The sequence below is a fragment of the Phyllopteryx taeniolatus genome, chromosome 6, assembly GCF_024500385.1.
Source record: "Phyllopteryx taeniolatus isolate TA_2022b chromosome 6, UOR_Ptae_1.2, whole genome shotgun sequence".
Taxonomy (NCBI): Eukaryota; Metazoa; Chordata; class Actinopteri; order Syngnathiformes; family Syngnathidae; genus Phyllopteryx; species Phyllopteryx taeniolatus.
In genome coordinates, this window is record NC_084507.1 from 25,760,682 (window position 1) to 25,776,016 (window position 15,335).

General features: G+C 41.3%; 1 protein-coding gene across 6 annotated transcripts in view; it reads right to left on the reverse strand.

The window, feature by feature from the left end:
- The window catches only part of invs (inversin), a 35,607-nt gene that overhangs the window by 20,253 nt on the left and 19 nt on the right, over positions 1-15,335 (reverse strand). For 3 of the 6 annotated variants that reach the window (XM_061775368.1, XM_061775367.1, XM_061775364.1), the window contains exons 2-6: positions 15,156-15,207; positions 14,730-14,758; positions 13,723-13,824; positions 1,787-1,886; positions 1,158-1,324 (exon numbers count right to left, since the gene is read on the reverse strand). In XM_061775368.1, coding sequence (XP_061631352.1) covers positions 1,158-1,324; positions 1,787-1,886; positions 13,723-13,725 — 270 coding nt within the window. In that variant the 5' untranslated portion in view covers positions 13,726-13,824; positions 14,730-14,758; positions 15,156-15,207. Of the gene's footprint in view, positions 1-1,157; positions 1,325-1,786; positions 1,887-13,722; positions 13,825-14,621; positions 14,759-15,155; positions 15,208-15,335 lie in introns of those variants that run through there. The other 3 variants (XM_061775370.1, XM_061775366.1, XM_061775365.1) reach the window with 2 other exon arrangements.

Here is a 15,335-nt window from a genome sequence, read left to right on the forward strand (position 1 = left end):
TCCGCCTAGAGCAAGGTTGGATGTCCTTAAATACTCAAAGAGCCATTTCGACTATCTCCAACAACAAAACAGCAAGCACGTTGCAGTGGTGAAGGAAGCCATGACTTGTCCTGCCACAACTCTCACCTCTTTTGCGCACTGAACGAAGAAAACCCTGCAGGATCTCTTTGTAGATGTGCTGGTTGATCTTGCGGCCCACAATGGATGGGAAAACTCGTAGTTTGTGTTTTAAATATTTATTTTTATGACACCAGTCCTGGAACTTCTCTGATGGACTTCGTACAAGGGGGAAATTACATTTATTACATTACATTACATTATTACATTTATTGACAAATTGCCCAGGGAAAATTACAGTTCTATCGCTTGATAGTGACAAATGTGCTGTCCATTTTGAGTACTGTAAATATCTGTCTTTTCCCATTGAACTATACATTTTCAGGACTTTTTGATATGACTTTTTTGTTTCAAAAATTTCCATCATGATCATTAAAAATAATATTTATTGTCTTAATTGTAGATTTAGCTAATTATTGTGTTTACCATTATTTTTAAGTAATTATTTACAGATGTAAGTATCATCTATTTTGGCTTGGCTTTTTTGACACCAGAAAATTATTTCTACACAGGTAATTAAAAAAATATATTTTCTAAAAACCAATATATTGATGATTATGACATATTGTACTTTCTTTCCAGTATATTTGATTTGAACTTTTTCATTACTGTATTTTTTTAACATTGCCGTTTAGCCACTGATTAGCTTCTACTGCCTTATAGTGAGCCTGTGGCATTTATTTCCACTTAATTTACTAAAGATGCTTCCTTGCGCTATGAAAGATTATTACAGTATATGTGAGAACTGCTTTCAAGATTATTCCCCTTCTTTAGAAATTTGTCTCCCAGTAGCACTGAGGCTCTCTCTCTCTCTCTCTCTATAGTCACTAGGGGGCACTGGCCTCCCTCTTTCCACAGAACCCTAGCCTGTTCGATTTAGTAGTTGTTCACTTGCGAAGTGATTATAATTATTTTCTTTCAGATGAACTTTGTCAGCTGCACTTCATACATGCTCAAAACTTCCAATTTGCCACTTGTGCAAACAACCGGCATTTGGGGGGGGGGGGGGGGGGGGGGGGGGGTGTCAATGGAGGACATGCCTTCTGTGCGGCGAGGTGCAGAGCCGTGCGCTGGCTGTGGTCGGTCTTGTTGACTGAAGCTCCGGCCTTTAGCAAAATCTCTGCGCAGTCCAGGCGATCAGCCAGCACGCAGTACATGAGCGGGGTACGGCCAAACTGGTCCTCACGGTCCCGTAGGACTGGCTCTACTATACACACAGATACACACAATTGAATGAACGATGGTACCTGGGGGCCTTGAAGGCACTTATTAGCTAAAACACTACCTCAGTGCAACTCACTTCAGTGCATATTTATGTTTCAATAATTTAAAACAATAAGGTATCCTTGCCCACTTTATGGAAGTGAGCATCTTTTGTTTTTATTTTAATATTATTTTGCTGTGCATAAAGCCTCATTCTGAACTGGCCGCATGGGTGTGCTGCTGGGGCTTTACTTTGCCCTCTGACCTTTCAGCACAAAATTTCCTTGCAGAAATCAATAAACTATTCCATCCGGTATTACATACTAATGTGAAAGCACTCTTGTCTGTGTAGGTAGCGAAAAACTTTTCAAGTAAGTTTTTGTCCGATCACGTTAAAGGTTTATTTAGAGCTGGACTATCGGCCTCCTCACAGTTACGCACCTCAAGCTGCTTGTGTGTTACTTACCTGTGATGAGTTTGAGCAGTGCGTTCCTATCGCCATTGACAGCGGCAGCGTGAACCTGCGAGCCCAGAGTGGCGGTGCCCGGGCCAGACGACGCTGAGGCCTGTAAGACAAACACACAAAAGGTCACACAACTCAACCTGTGGGCATTTTCGGTACATGTACAATATGTTCGTTATCAAGCGTTGAACAATGTGTAGGACATTTTTTGCAGCTATTATTCAGCTCTAAGCAAGCCAGGTTAAATTTTCACCATCATCTTATTTTTTTTATTTATCACCCACAAACGAAACAAAAATCTTTACCGACAGCACATCTTTTTATTTGTTTATATATGGTTGTCTATTTTTTTTGAATGTATATTGACATATTGCTAAATAAAATTTGTTAAAAAAAATCTTTACATACAGCACTGTGCCAAAGTGTTTGGCCACCTCTAGCTTCGTTGTTTTAATGACATTTTTCAAGGCAGTCATTATGTCATAGCGAAGGGTAAATAGTAGAACACACACAGCTATCAGGTGTTTCAAGTTTAAAAAGTTTGCCAAATACTAAATCCTAAAAACAACTTCGTTTTGGACCAAGGTGTCAAGCAGAGATGATTCCTCACACATCCCATTGTGTCATAAGAAGTAAACAATTCTTAACGCTCTTTCCCACCACAGGAACTCTTCCAAAAAGGAAGTTCCTTGTAATTCTTCAGGCCGAAATGGAGACTTTGCAATGCTGAAAAACATTTCTGATTGGATGACTACTTGCTGCGTTATATTTGAGCTGCCACGTTATTTCACTCATTACTGTTTTATCACATATTTTGGCGTAATGCTCTAACTCCCACACAGAATACCACCACAGATGTGGATGGAGAAATGAGGTGCGGGTTTGTTGTATTGTGTTTTTTCCCTGCGGCGGACACTGAGCAACCTGGAAGATGTGGTCAGACGTGATAAAATTAAGCCAAAATATCAAGTTTTGGTGAGCTGATGCATGCTCTCATCAAAACAAATAAGCAAGCTAAAACAGCAGTTAAAAAAAAGAAGCCGTCTTTAGAAGTCTTGATTGCTAACCTGCCAATTCACAAACATTACCTTTTTACATAAATTTTCCTGGGAACTCACTGCTGTGCTGCAAAAACTAAAATCCAATGACGATTAAATATAACAGTTCTTTGTCTGCCAAGATATTTTTTCTGACCAGGAAGATTTTGTGCAAGAGCAATTCACTTGCATTAAGCTTTTTGTTCCTCTTAAAATCCTCATATGGTGTTATAACTTTTTGACAGAGATTTAACTGGTTTGGAGTTACTTTAGATTACATTAAGAAATATTATTACTATATATACTTATATAATATTACTTACTATATTTCTATAGGTAGTATAAATAGACTAATGGTAGTTTAAAGAGATCGGTGGAGGGTTTTGAGGCTTTCTATGCTTACTTGTTTCAAAGAAATATTGCCAAGTCAAATTTTGCTGTACTATTGGTTCTATACTATTGTACCTAACCCTACTTCTGACAGTAACAGAACAATGTTCTCTTCCCTCCTTTTTTTTCTTATCTTAACATGCCTTGTTAAGAATGGGACTTCTTTTGAAATAATTGTCACCAAAACAAAAAACAAAAAAAAAGTAAAACACACATGCGACTATGATGCTCATTGAATTGAGGTATTGCTAGAATCGCTGACAAGGTGCTTTCACATCATCCGAGATTGGTTCGACTAATTTTACTTTACATGCATCGTATTTGTATCTTGCCCTGTGTAGATGAGCAGCATGTGAAAGAAGCATGTGTTTAAATCAGTGACGTTCGGCAGGGTTCATGGCTGGTGAGGTATTGACAGTCAGATTTACAAATGTATGAGCCAAACGGAGTGGTGTATTTGCCATTGAATTAACAGCCTGAGATTAAAACTATAATTTTTTATATTTTTTGTTAAAAAAAAAAAGTAATTTTCACCCAAGCCACTACAAGAGTAGATGACAGAATGCTGACTAAGCCCATCAGCCTCTGACACATCTTGCTATATTTTTCAATATATCTTTTTTTATATTTAGTGACTATCCTATACATTCCCGCACTGGATCACTTGGTGGCGCTCTAAAATGACGTTAGTAAATTACCTACAAACGGGCAGGCCCATATGTGGACTGCGCGCAGGTTGACTGAGCCAAAGAGAAAGAAGAAAGCATGCAGGGTTGGAAGGAGGAGAAGGCCGGACAAGCAATTAGCCTACGTCATATCGAAGGAACGAAGGCTTTGTTGTAATGCTGAATTCCAGCATTAAGGTTCGCCAGAAATCACAGAATATAGCTTTAACAACTGTTTAAAATAAATAAATAAATAAATAAAAATCAGCATTCTTTCTTAAGGAGTGTCGCATTTAGCTAACTACGTCTCTGCATAGAGGAATGGCAGCAATTTGGACCTGTGTGCTCACGTATGCCCCCTTCAGAGAGGCAGAGTACTGTCTGCCTCACCTCATGCTTTTTATTATCTGCGGTTTTATGCAATCAGAAAAACTAAATATGTAACACAAATATTCAATACATTGGCCTGACTATGCAACCTTAGAGACTTATGCATATTAAGTGTCTGAAACAAGGTAATATGCAAATCCAGCAATTTTGACTAAGAAATCATGTTGTATTTAAAAAGAAATCGATGTAAAGCACAGACCAGATAACTACAATTAAAAAGATTTTTCTTTTATCATTATTTATTTTTTATTTCTTCATGATGCAGGTGAGGCTGTGCATCACATGCCTCCCCTGACCACCCATCCCTGGTTTAAATTAAGAATAACAGATAAAAGGTCTGCTCCTGTAAAAATTATCATTTTAATCCAGATGAACATGTGAGATTCCACTGGATGTCAAGCCCAAAATGAAGACATCGTGATAACATATTGGCGAGCTGATGTGTTCTGACAGAGTGAATGTGCATGTATATGTGTGCTCCCACTGAGGGGGTTAAATCTCTTCCTGGCCCCACTTAACAAGAGCCCAGTGAAAGCTGGGTAATCTGTAGACAGGAAGCAGCTGGGGAGTAAGGGGTGTTGGTGGGTGGGGGAGTGATCCCTGTGTGAGCGTGTAAGAGGGGGGTCTCTCCTCATGTCTTATTAATGTCTCATTAATACTGCAACATGCGCCGCTCTGTGTGAGTGTGTATGTGTGTGTATATATATGAGTGTGTGTTGAGGGATATGGGACAAAGCCTGCGGGGTACAACACAGAAATCAATCATTGCCCCTAAACACGTGGAAGCCAGCAGCACTAACCCAAGTCACGCAACAATCAGAGATTTTGGCAAGACTTTATCATTTGAGAGGAAAATGAGAGTTTTGAGGAAAGCAAAGAAGAAGAACCCGATGTCCAAGCTTCACATCTAACCCTCGATCCCCGCTGCTACCTCGTAAAGAGAGCTCCTGCAGACGGTGCGTGCGGCATGGCAATTACCCATCATACCTCCTGCTTTCTCACACTCAATCCGAGCAGCGCATTAGAGACTTACTAACTTGAATGCAATGTAAATCATCTTGTGTTTTTGGCACATGTGCCATACCACAGAGAGTTATTTGCTCTGAGAATTGTTTCTATTTACCGGGGTTTTTACTGAAAGCCACCACAAACATCCAAACCCATCACTAATTGACAGTGATCAGTCAGCAATGCCCATTCTAATGTCTAACACGTGCGGAAATATCTAAAAAAATATAATAGTCACTCTGCATTCTCAACAGACTGAAGCAGTTAGATTTCCAATGTTGTATTTCATATAGGATCAATTCCAAATTGCATATTCTATATAACCAGAAATAGTGGTGAAACGGTGGTAGATGACCACAATGCATCCCCATGGGCATTGCGCAATTTTTATGATACTGTATGTATATGTATGTATAAATATATATACATATATATATATATATATATATACACAGAACCCCAATTCCAATGAAGTTGGGACGTTGTGTTAAACATAAATAAAAACAGAATACAATGATTTGCAAATCATGTTCAACCTATATTTGATTGAATACACTACAAGACAAGATACTTAATGTTCAAATTGATGAACTTTAAAATGTTCCAAAAAAGCTGGGACAGGTGGAAAAAAGACTGATAAAGTTGAGGAATGATCATCAAACATCTGTTTGGAACATCCCACAGGTGAACAAGCTAATTGGGAACAGGTGGGTGCCATGATTGGGTATAAAAGAAGCTTCCCTGAATTGCTCAGTCATTATCAAGCACAGATGGGGCGAGGTTCACCTCTTTTTGAACAAGTGCGTGAGACAATAGTCGAACAGTTTAAGGGCAATGTTCCTCAACGTACAATTGCAAGGAATTCAGGGATTTCATCATCTACGGTCCATAATATCAGCAAAAGGTTCAGAGAATCTGGAGAAATCCCTGCATGTAAGCGGCACGGCCGAAAACCAACATTGAATGCCCGTGACCTTCGATCCCTCAGGCGGTACTACATCAAAAACTGACGGCAATGTATAAAGGATATCAACACATGGGCTCTGGAACACTTCAGAAAACCAATGTCAGTAAATACAGTTCGGCGCTACATCCGTGAGTGGAACTTGAAACTCTACTACGCAAAGCAAAATCCATTTATCAACAATACCCAGAAACGCCGTTGGCTTCTCTGGGCCCAAGGGTTAGAGTGATGCAAAGTGGAAAATTGTTCTGTGGTCCGACGAGTCCACATTTCAAATTGTTTTGGGAAATTGTGGACGTCGTGTCCTCTGGGCAAAAGAGGAAAAGAACCATCCGGACTGTTATGAACGCAAAGTTCAAAAGCCAGCATCTGTGATGGTATGGGGCTGTGTTAGACCAATGGCATGGGTAACTTACACATCTGTGAAAGCACCATTAATACTGAAAGGTACATACAAGTTTTGGAGAAACATATGCTGCCATCCAAGCGAAGTCTTTTTCGTGGACACCCCTGCTTATTTTACATGCAAACTCCACACAGGCAGGGCTGGGGATTGTACCCCAGTCCTCAGAACTGTGAGGCAGACGCTCTAACCAGTCGTCCACCGTGCCGCCTTATTGAATGTTGTTAAAAGAAAAGGTGATGTAACACAGTGGTAAACATGACCCTGTCCCAGCTTTTTTGGAACATGCTGCAGCCATAAAGTTAATGATTATTTGCTAAAAAACAAGTTTATCAGTTTGAACATGAAATATCTTGTCTTTGTAGTGTATTCAATTAAATATAGGTCGAACATGATTTACAAATCATTGTATTCTGTTTTTATTTATGTTTAACACAACGTCCCAACTTCATTGGAATTCGGTTTGTGTGTGTATATATATATATATATATATATATATATATATATATATACACACACAAACACACACACCCTGTATAATAAAGGTTCAGCAGATCATCCAGCCATCCATTTTCAGTACCCCTTTCCCTGTTTGGGGTTACAGGAAGCTGGAGTTAATTTCTGAGCAAGCCAGAGACCTTTTTTTTCCACAGAGATCCTGCAAAAGATCACAGAAAGGTGGAATATTGTTGCAACTGTGTGTGCTTTCACGCTGCAATACAGCCTCCAGAAATCAGATAATTAAATGTGTGAAATAGTTAATGCAGGTGTCTGCTGTGATGTACTGTATAACATACTTGTCCTATATAGGACAGAGAAGTAAGTATGGGGTGTGTAAAAGTTAGTGAAAATGGGGATACTGTCTGACTTCCTGTTTCTGTCGGCTCTCTGTCAAGGTGTAAGAGGCCGTTAGCGCTTAGTTAGCCATTCACACAACATTTGCTTGCCACTGCCTTGACCGTATTCCGTTAGCAACCCTCCAACTGCACTGCCGACTTCGTGCTCTCTCGGCTATTCTCCTTCAAGGTCACCTCCGGTCGTTTGGTCACGCCCCTGGCGAACTTATCCTTGAGGTCCTGCAACAGACCCCACCTTTAAGCAGAAGAAGTGGGAAACAACGCTCAAGGAACAGGCATCATCGGTCCCCAAGTCATTGGCCTCCACTGTTAAAAGCAGGAACGGCTGACAATTGCCTGTGACGTGGCGCAAGATCTCTGTGCTTGGGCTGCTTCTGTTTGTTTCTGTACAGAGGCCAACTCAACCTGGACTGGGTGAATGTCACTTTAATAAACAATAACATTCAAACAGCTTAGTGCAATGATTCCCAACCACTTAAGCCCGCTGCACACTGAGTGATGCGGCCGAACACCGAGTGTTGTGGCCGAACTCGACTGAACTGCTGCGCCGCGTGTGGGGTTCTGCAACTAATTTTCATGAGTGGTTGACTGTCAGCTGTAATTTTACTCCGGCAATTCAAAATTTGAATTGCCGGAGAACAGCGTTGCAACGTCCCAGATGTAACGGCCAATTAAAAAAACGGCCATGTCATATTGCTTGAGCTAAACTATATGTATCCAAGTATAAGCGAGATTCAGCTGGCCACCTCGATGCCAAGCCAAACAGTGTATTTTTGTTTATTTACTCATCTAGCTATGCCAGCAACATACAGTGACAGGCAGAACAAATAAATACTCTTCTACATTCATATATCTAAATAAGGCAGACCTTCCTGCGAGCATATCGGCTTTGTGATCAACTAAACAGGCCCATATTTCACACTGAGTAAGAATTGAGATCCTCTTTATTTCAGTATACAGTGGAACCCCGCATACTCGTGGATTCACCTACTATCAGATTTTCTTTTCTTTTTGTTTTCAATGTTTAATATTCTTTTTATTTCTTCTTTTTGTTTTTACTTTTTTTGGGGGGAACCAAACCTGAAAATGCTTCTTGGCAGTTTATCCCCACTAATTCAAGAATTATTGAGTTAAAAAAAAATATATATATTTTTCAATGAAATTATTATGGCCTTCAATTATCTGCTGATTTTGGCTGTTCGCAGTCCGGCCTTTTCACAATAGCGGAGGTACACAGTATATAGTCTTGTGATAGTTTTAATTGGTAGTGTGCCGCGAGAGTTTTCAAATATAAAATATGTTCCTTGGCTCAATAAAAGTTGTGAAACACTGACATAGTGGATGTGACCGACATGCTAGTTTTTGTTCATTGAACCACTATTTTTCTTGTGTGATTATTAAAATGGCAGAAAAAAACACTGTACGTTTCTTGATATGAAGCATACTCATGCTTCTGATATTCCACTGTGACAAGAGCTCATTAAAACTTTCCTTTTACTTTTCTTGACTTATTTTGATCCTTTCCTCCTCTCTCCAAGTCAATAAAACATTCCCAGCTGCTACTATAAACACATGAATTGATTTATGAATAATCTTAAATGCAAGAGGGGAATACAAAAAATATCTGAATTTCAGCCACCAGCGACACGGGGGACACGGGCATCGATAAAGTGAATTGATGTGAGGGACATTCAGCTCAGTGAGAGGAGGCAATTAGAGTTTCATGAGGACCCGAGTGTTTTGGAAACACCTACAGTGAATCCAAATTTGTCTAAAAAGGCTTTTGAGATGGCGCGTCTGAAATCAAACAAAGGAGGTTGTAAAAACAACGGCCGGGTCCTGTTGAGAGGTTTACAGCGGTCTCATTTGGGCATTCACACGTGTTCCTCAGGGAGCACTTCACTTGTTAATATGAAGACAATAACTCAGAGTAAAGCATTGATCACACGCCGAGGGTCGGGCCGAGTGATTGTTTATCTGTACGAGTATCGATTCATGCTGATGCTGACATTATTTATTCTTTATTCATAGTCTGTCCTGTATAAATGCATCAAGTTTAACAAAGAATCTACACTATGTTCAAGCCTTTTAAAAACTCAACAGGAGTGCTACACACACACACGAAGTAGACTTAATATATGTGTGTTTGTGTGTCTATTTTAGTCTATATGTTTGTCTCAGTGTTGTTTCTGCTTTGTGAAGGAGTCTGGTTTTGATAGAGGACAAAAGTAAAGCATGCTGGGTAAGCAGTGGGAAAGCGGCACAGAAGCCTGTGGCCCTTCCCTCTATTATAGGTAACACGCACAAACACTTTTATATGAGCCTATTTTCGGAAAAGTTTAGGGCCTGAGCAAACGCGAGGCTCTTAAAGGTGCCTATACCACCTACTTGTCTCTCTAGTGGTGGGTGTGTAAATGGGTGTGGATCTCTGATAGCAGATAGAAGCTGCAGGGATCCGTCCCTGTGTTTTGACTGACAGGTAAAGAGGTGGGAGGATGGATAATATTAGCCCACAGGGATGCCCGAGCCGCAAAGCCCTATTTCCGGGGGACATCCTCGATCCCCAAAGACCAGTGAGCCGGCTCCCTCGGCTGGGGGCCGGGCCCGCGAGCACAGCGGGGCCAATCAGCAGGGCGCTAGGAGGCTGAGTGACATACATGTCGGCTAATTTACATCATGACTACGATGCATCCTGACAAATGAGCCCCCCGGGTGTGAGCCAATCACCTGGGAGGGTAATGCAATTAGGCGGGAATACAGCTGTCAGTCAAACAGCCACAGGCAGGGGGTCAGGTAGTGATGCCTGCGGCCATAACACCCCTGCCTACTGCATTGTCGTTCAACTACAGTACATGCAGATCTGGAGCGGGAATTCTCGAAGCAGTGGAGCAGATATGAGGAGAAGGACTAAGGGGTTGTGTGTGTGTATGTGTGTGTGCGCGCGTGAAAGGACGCTGTGGAGGCGGAAGACCTCTCGAGACTCCTCAAGGCACACACAGATTGACTTGTGTCCTTTGAGAGACAGCATGTGCATATCCGCATACATTTGTGTGTGTGTGTTTACATGTGTTTTCGCCCACTGAGGCACACTGTTGTTTTCGCTTAGAGCTACACGCGAGGAACAACACTTACTAGACTGAAACTCAGTACAGCACAAACCTCCACTAAGGTGGAAGTGTTGACAAAAAGGGAACACTTGTACAGTATCTGCGCTGTCCATCTGTTTGTTAGTTAGGAGGCTACTTACTGTGTCAGGATGATGCAAGATGTTACACACAGAGGGGTAGTGCCGTTTTGCGCTTGGGCATGTTAATTGATTAAATGATTCATTGATGAAGAATCACTGGGAATTCATTTATGACTTCGGCCCTTAGTTGGGAATCTTGGGTGAAAACGTAACCTCTACCGATGTTTGCAGTTTTATCCAAATACTCTCCAAAAGTGAATGGGTTCTTCTTCCTTGGCTCACACATCACAAAGTTGTGGGGCAGGAAATGCATGCGTTGCAGATGCAAACGGGACTGCGCCATTTTAATTCGCCCTTCCTCAAACTATCAGATTTTCCACTGTGGGGTGTAAATATATGACAAACTGTGAACCAAAAACAGCTAAATATAATTTCAAACTAATTTTACAACATTACCATTAAAAATGAATGGCTTATAGATTATTTGTTTGGTTTGTTACATGCAGAAAACACAACTAGGTGAGTTGGGGATCGCTGGGGATAGGCTCCACAAGCGAAAATGCAAATAGGATAATAATAATAATTTGTGAACAGTGAGGTGGCACGGTGGATGACTGGTTATAGCGTCTGCCTCACAGTTCTGAGGACCGGGGTTCAATCCCCGGCCCCGCCTGTGTGGAGTTTGCATGTTCTCCCCGTGCCTGCGTGGGTTTTCTCCGGGCACTCCGGTTTCCTCCCACATCCCAAAAACATGCATGGTAGGTTAATTGAGGACTCTAAATTCCCTGTAGGTGTGAATGTGAGTGCGAATGGTTGTTTGTTTATATGTGCCCTGCGATTGGCTGGCAACCAGTTCAGGGTGTACCCTCCCTCCTACCCGATGATAGCTGGGATATGCTCCAGCACTCCCGCGACCCTTGTGAGGATAAGCGGCTCAGTAAATGGATGGATGGATGGACGTGAACAGTGACCTGCTAATGTACCGGGGTACTGTGTAGTACAGTACCTCGAGATATGAGTGACACCCAACTGTTATTTGTTCGATTTTTTTTTTTTGCTTTGACTTGGGGGAAAAATGTGATGATATACAAATTTGTTTTCATTCTTTACAGTCAATTTAATTATGTTATTCCAATGTTTTGAGTGCTATTTTACTTTTTACCATTTTTATATTTGAGGAGGCTGGGACGAATTAAAGACATTTCCATTGCATCCATTTTAGTGGGGAAGGATAAGAGTGTGGTCACAGAACAAATTAAACTCATATCTCAAAGCACCAAAGTATTTACGTAAACCACCCAATTAAGCATCAAATAGTGATCAAAACAAGTCTCTCTTTTGTGCTCTTGTTCTTTTACAGAGGTAACAATAGTGCAGAGGGCAAAACTACAGAGGAGCTTAAACAAATGTAAACTAGCCTTGGATTTGAGTGACACACGCATTAGTGTTATTGGTAATCAAGTTGATCTCGGGTCTCACGAGGTGCAGCGATATCACACCGAAGCTTTCCACTGAGTCGATAAGAGTTCTGCCCGGCATGTTGTTGATGTTTGTGTTGCGTTTGCAGGTCAATACTGCTGTGAGTGGCGGGCTGTCAAGCAGTGTTAATCAGAGCCACGGACCATAAACTAGTTTGCCTAGCACATCGTGGTTTTAGCTTCCCAGCAAACATTATTAAACCAAAAGAAAAGCACATGACGTGAACAAATGCGAGCCGGAAAGGTCCCCGTAGCCTCATCTGTGTGCTTCAGATGCTGTCTGAGTCACTCGGAGAGAAGGAGGAGATGTGTGTTTTGTGCCCTCCCATTATATCACTAATGAGCAGCCCTCAGGAGGGACGGGAGAGGGACGGCGTGGCAGACAGAAAAAAGACAGATGAAGAAAGAGAAAGAGGAAGGGAGACCGAGATCAGCTTGGGGACTTTTTCCTCTTCACTCTTCCAATCCCTCTCCCCCACACCTCGGAGTCTAATTGGACTAAAACTGTGATCTAATTAAATGTCCAATTAAAGTGCAGAGAGCTACGTGCCCACCAGCGAATCACAGTAGAGGGACATAATCAGCTGGAAAAACAAACAGAAAAATCAATGCGAAATGGGAAAAGATGTTAAAAACTGAAAAAGGAGCGAATTGTGAGGGTGCTATAAAACAACTATGTCGAATAAATGTATTGAGATTAGGGATTTACAGGAGTACCAATAATATCCACTTATTACAAATATTATTAGCCTACCCCAAATATAAAAAATGGCTGAGTGGCAGTTTTGAATTGATGCACACAAATTATTTAACGATTACAATTTAAGAATAATGAACTAATTTTAATAATAGGTCAGATTAAAATATCTGACACTGCCTTGTCACTTTATAACACAACTTTTACCTTTTTAATACTGTTCAGTTCAAGGACAGAAGATGCGTAACCATCACAGTGGATGTGGACTAAATGTATTTTAATCTATGTTAAAAACATTTGACAGTATATTTGAAGCTTTCTCATTGTGCTGAAACATTAAAATGTGACAATTTGGCCATGTTTGCCATTCTTAATTACTATTATTCTACTTTTTATTTGTATATTACAGCTGTTTTTTTTCCCCGAAAGACAAAAAAAAAAAAAAGATAGCAGCATCATGAAATCACATCCTATGAAACACAAACAACCAAAAAGGGTCAATTGTAATTGGAATGTCCGGCGTCTTTGCCCTTTCTTACCACTGATAGTCAGTGAGAGTGTGATAAATCTTCCAATTTCTCCATCTGTGAGTCGCTCACACACTGTGGACTCCCTACGAACATCTTGAGCCCATCAAATATTAATGCAAGGATTCAATTCAACATTCTAGTTAATCTCCTTAACAAATACATGGTAACGGGTCACATAATTAGGGTTTGTTATAGTCTCAAATGACCTAGACTCTTGGGAGGGAAACACAATCTGGCAGCAGAGGGGGCAATCCCATAACTAACCACTGATTTTTGAGGGTGTAAACCCCCCAAGATGAGTGCATTGCTGCTCTTTTTGTGGCGGATTCTTACCATAGTTGCATTGAAAGGGGTACTTCACCAGATGTTTCCCAGTTCAGTGCATCCTTCTTGGTGTGAGTCCATGTCCCCTACCTGCCCTGATCCCTCCACCTGCTGGGGGAGGAGAAAGCGGATCGATCACATACTGAGACGAGCCCACCTGCTCACACAATGAACTGCCAAAAGGACACTGTTACTGTGTGTGACCATTATTTTGCAGTTTATAAATAATCAAACCTGATTAATAAACTGTCTGGAAGTTTAAGGAACTAATAGTTCACCAAAATCAGTGGTGGGGAACATTTTTCCACGTCACTGATGGTGTAGTGGGTTCAGTTCCCAGGCAGTGATGCTATCGACGTGAGTTTGAATGAACAGTTGTTCCGTGGTTGACTGTCGATTAGGTCAGGTTTTAGTCTGCCTTTTTGCCAGAAGTCCACTCGGATAGGCTCGATCTCACCCGTGATCCTGAACAGGATAAGCATTATACTAGAAAATGGATGGATGGATGGAACCTTTTTCCTTTTCGGAGCCATTTCAGTTTTAAGCACTGGGAGAACCAATCTAAATTTATGATAAAAATATGTAATGCAAGGCTTCCTTCTCCAACAGCTCCTCTGAGACTTTGGTTTTAGACTAACATGGCAGGTTGGATCAAATGTGATGGGCACCATACATGGATCACCGGCCGTAGGTTCCCCATCCTGGGCCTCCTATCAATTTCTTATCGCGCTTGTCCTCATTAGGGGCAAGCTGGAGCCTAACCCAGCTGACTTTGAACAAGAAGCGGGGTACACGCTAAGACTGGTCACCAAACAATCACAGGGCACATAATAGACAAACAACCATTCACACTGATGAACAATTTAGATGCATGCATGTTTTTGGAATGTGGGAGGATGCTCGAGTACCTGGAGACAACCCACACAAGCAAGGGGGGAACATGCAAACTCCATGCAGGAAGGCCAGAGGTGAAATTTGAACCCCATATCGCAGAACAGTGAGGCTGACGTGCTTACCACTTTTCCTCCGTCCTACCACCCTTGACCTAAATACACAAATTGGAACGAATGAACAAACACATTCACTTTTTATTGCAAGTTGAGTGGTTTTCCCCATCCAGGCGTACTTCATAACACATAAAGTTTGTTTAGGTGCTAACTTTGGAAAGCATCGGCCGAAGTTAGGCTTAGGGAAATGTTAAACTGTGAATATGTGAAAGCTGAGCATCACAAAATGACCTCGAATGTCCCTCGGTTAAAATAGGACACATTTAAGGTTACAAAAAAGTGACGTAAAAATGATGCAACGCGCCCGTTCAATGAAAGCTATGAGCGTATCAAAGATGAAACAAATGAGTGACACCGATAAGTGCCCATCATGGTAACCTGTTAACATTTCATTAAAGACTGCTCTTTACCCTGCTACTGTAATCTTATGTTTACCTTTGATGCCCAACTCTGATACGCTTTCTTCCAGGGCGTCCCGTTGGCTGTCCTGATTACAAAAACACTACAATTCCCATTAAAGTGCAATCGTTGCCATGTTTGTAGTTTTTTGACTACCAAGGAACCCTGTGTAGGTTTGACTCATAACTACGTTTCCCACAAGCCCTTAGGTTTTAC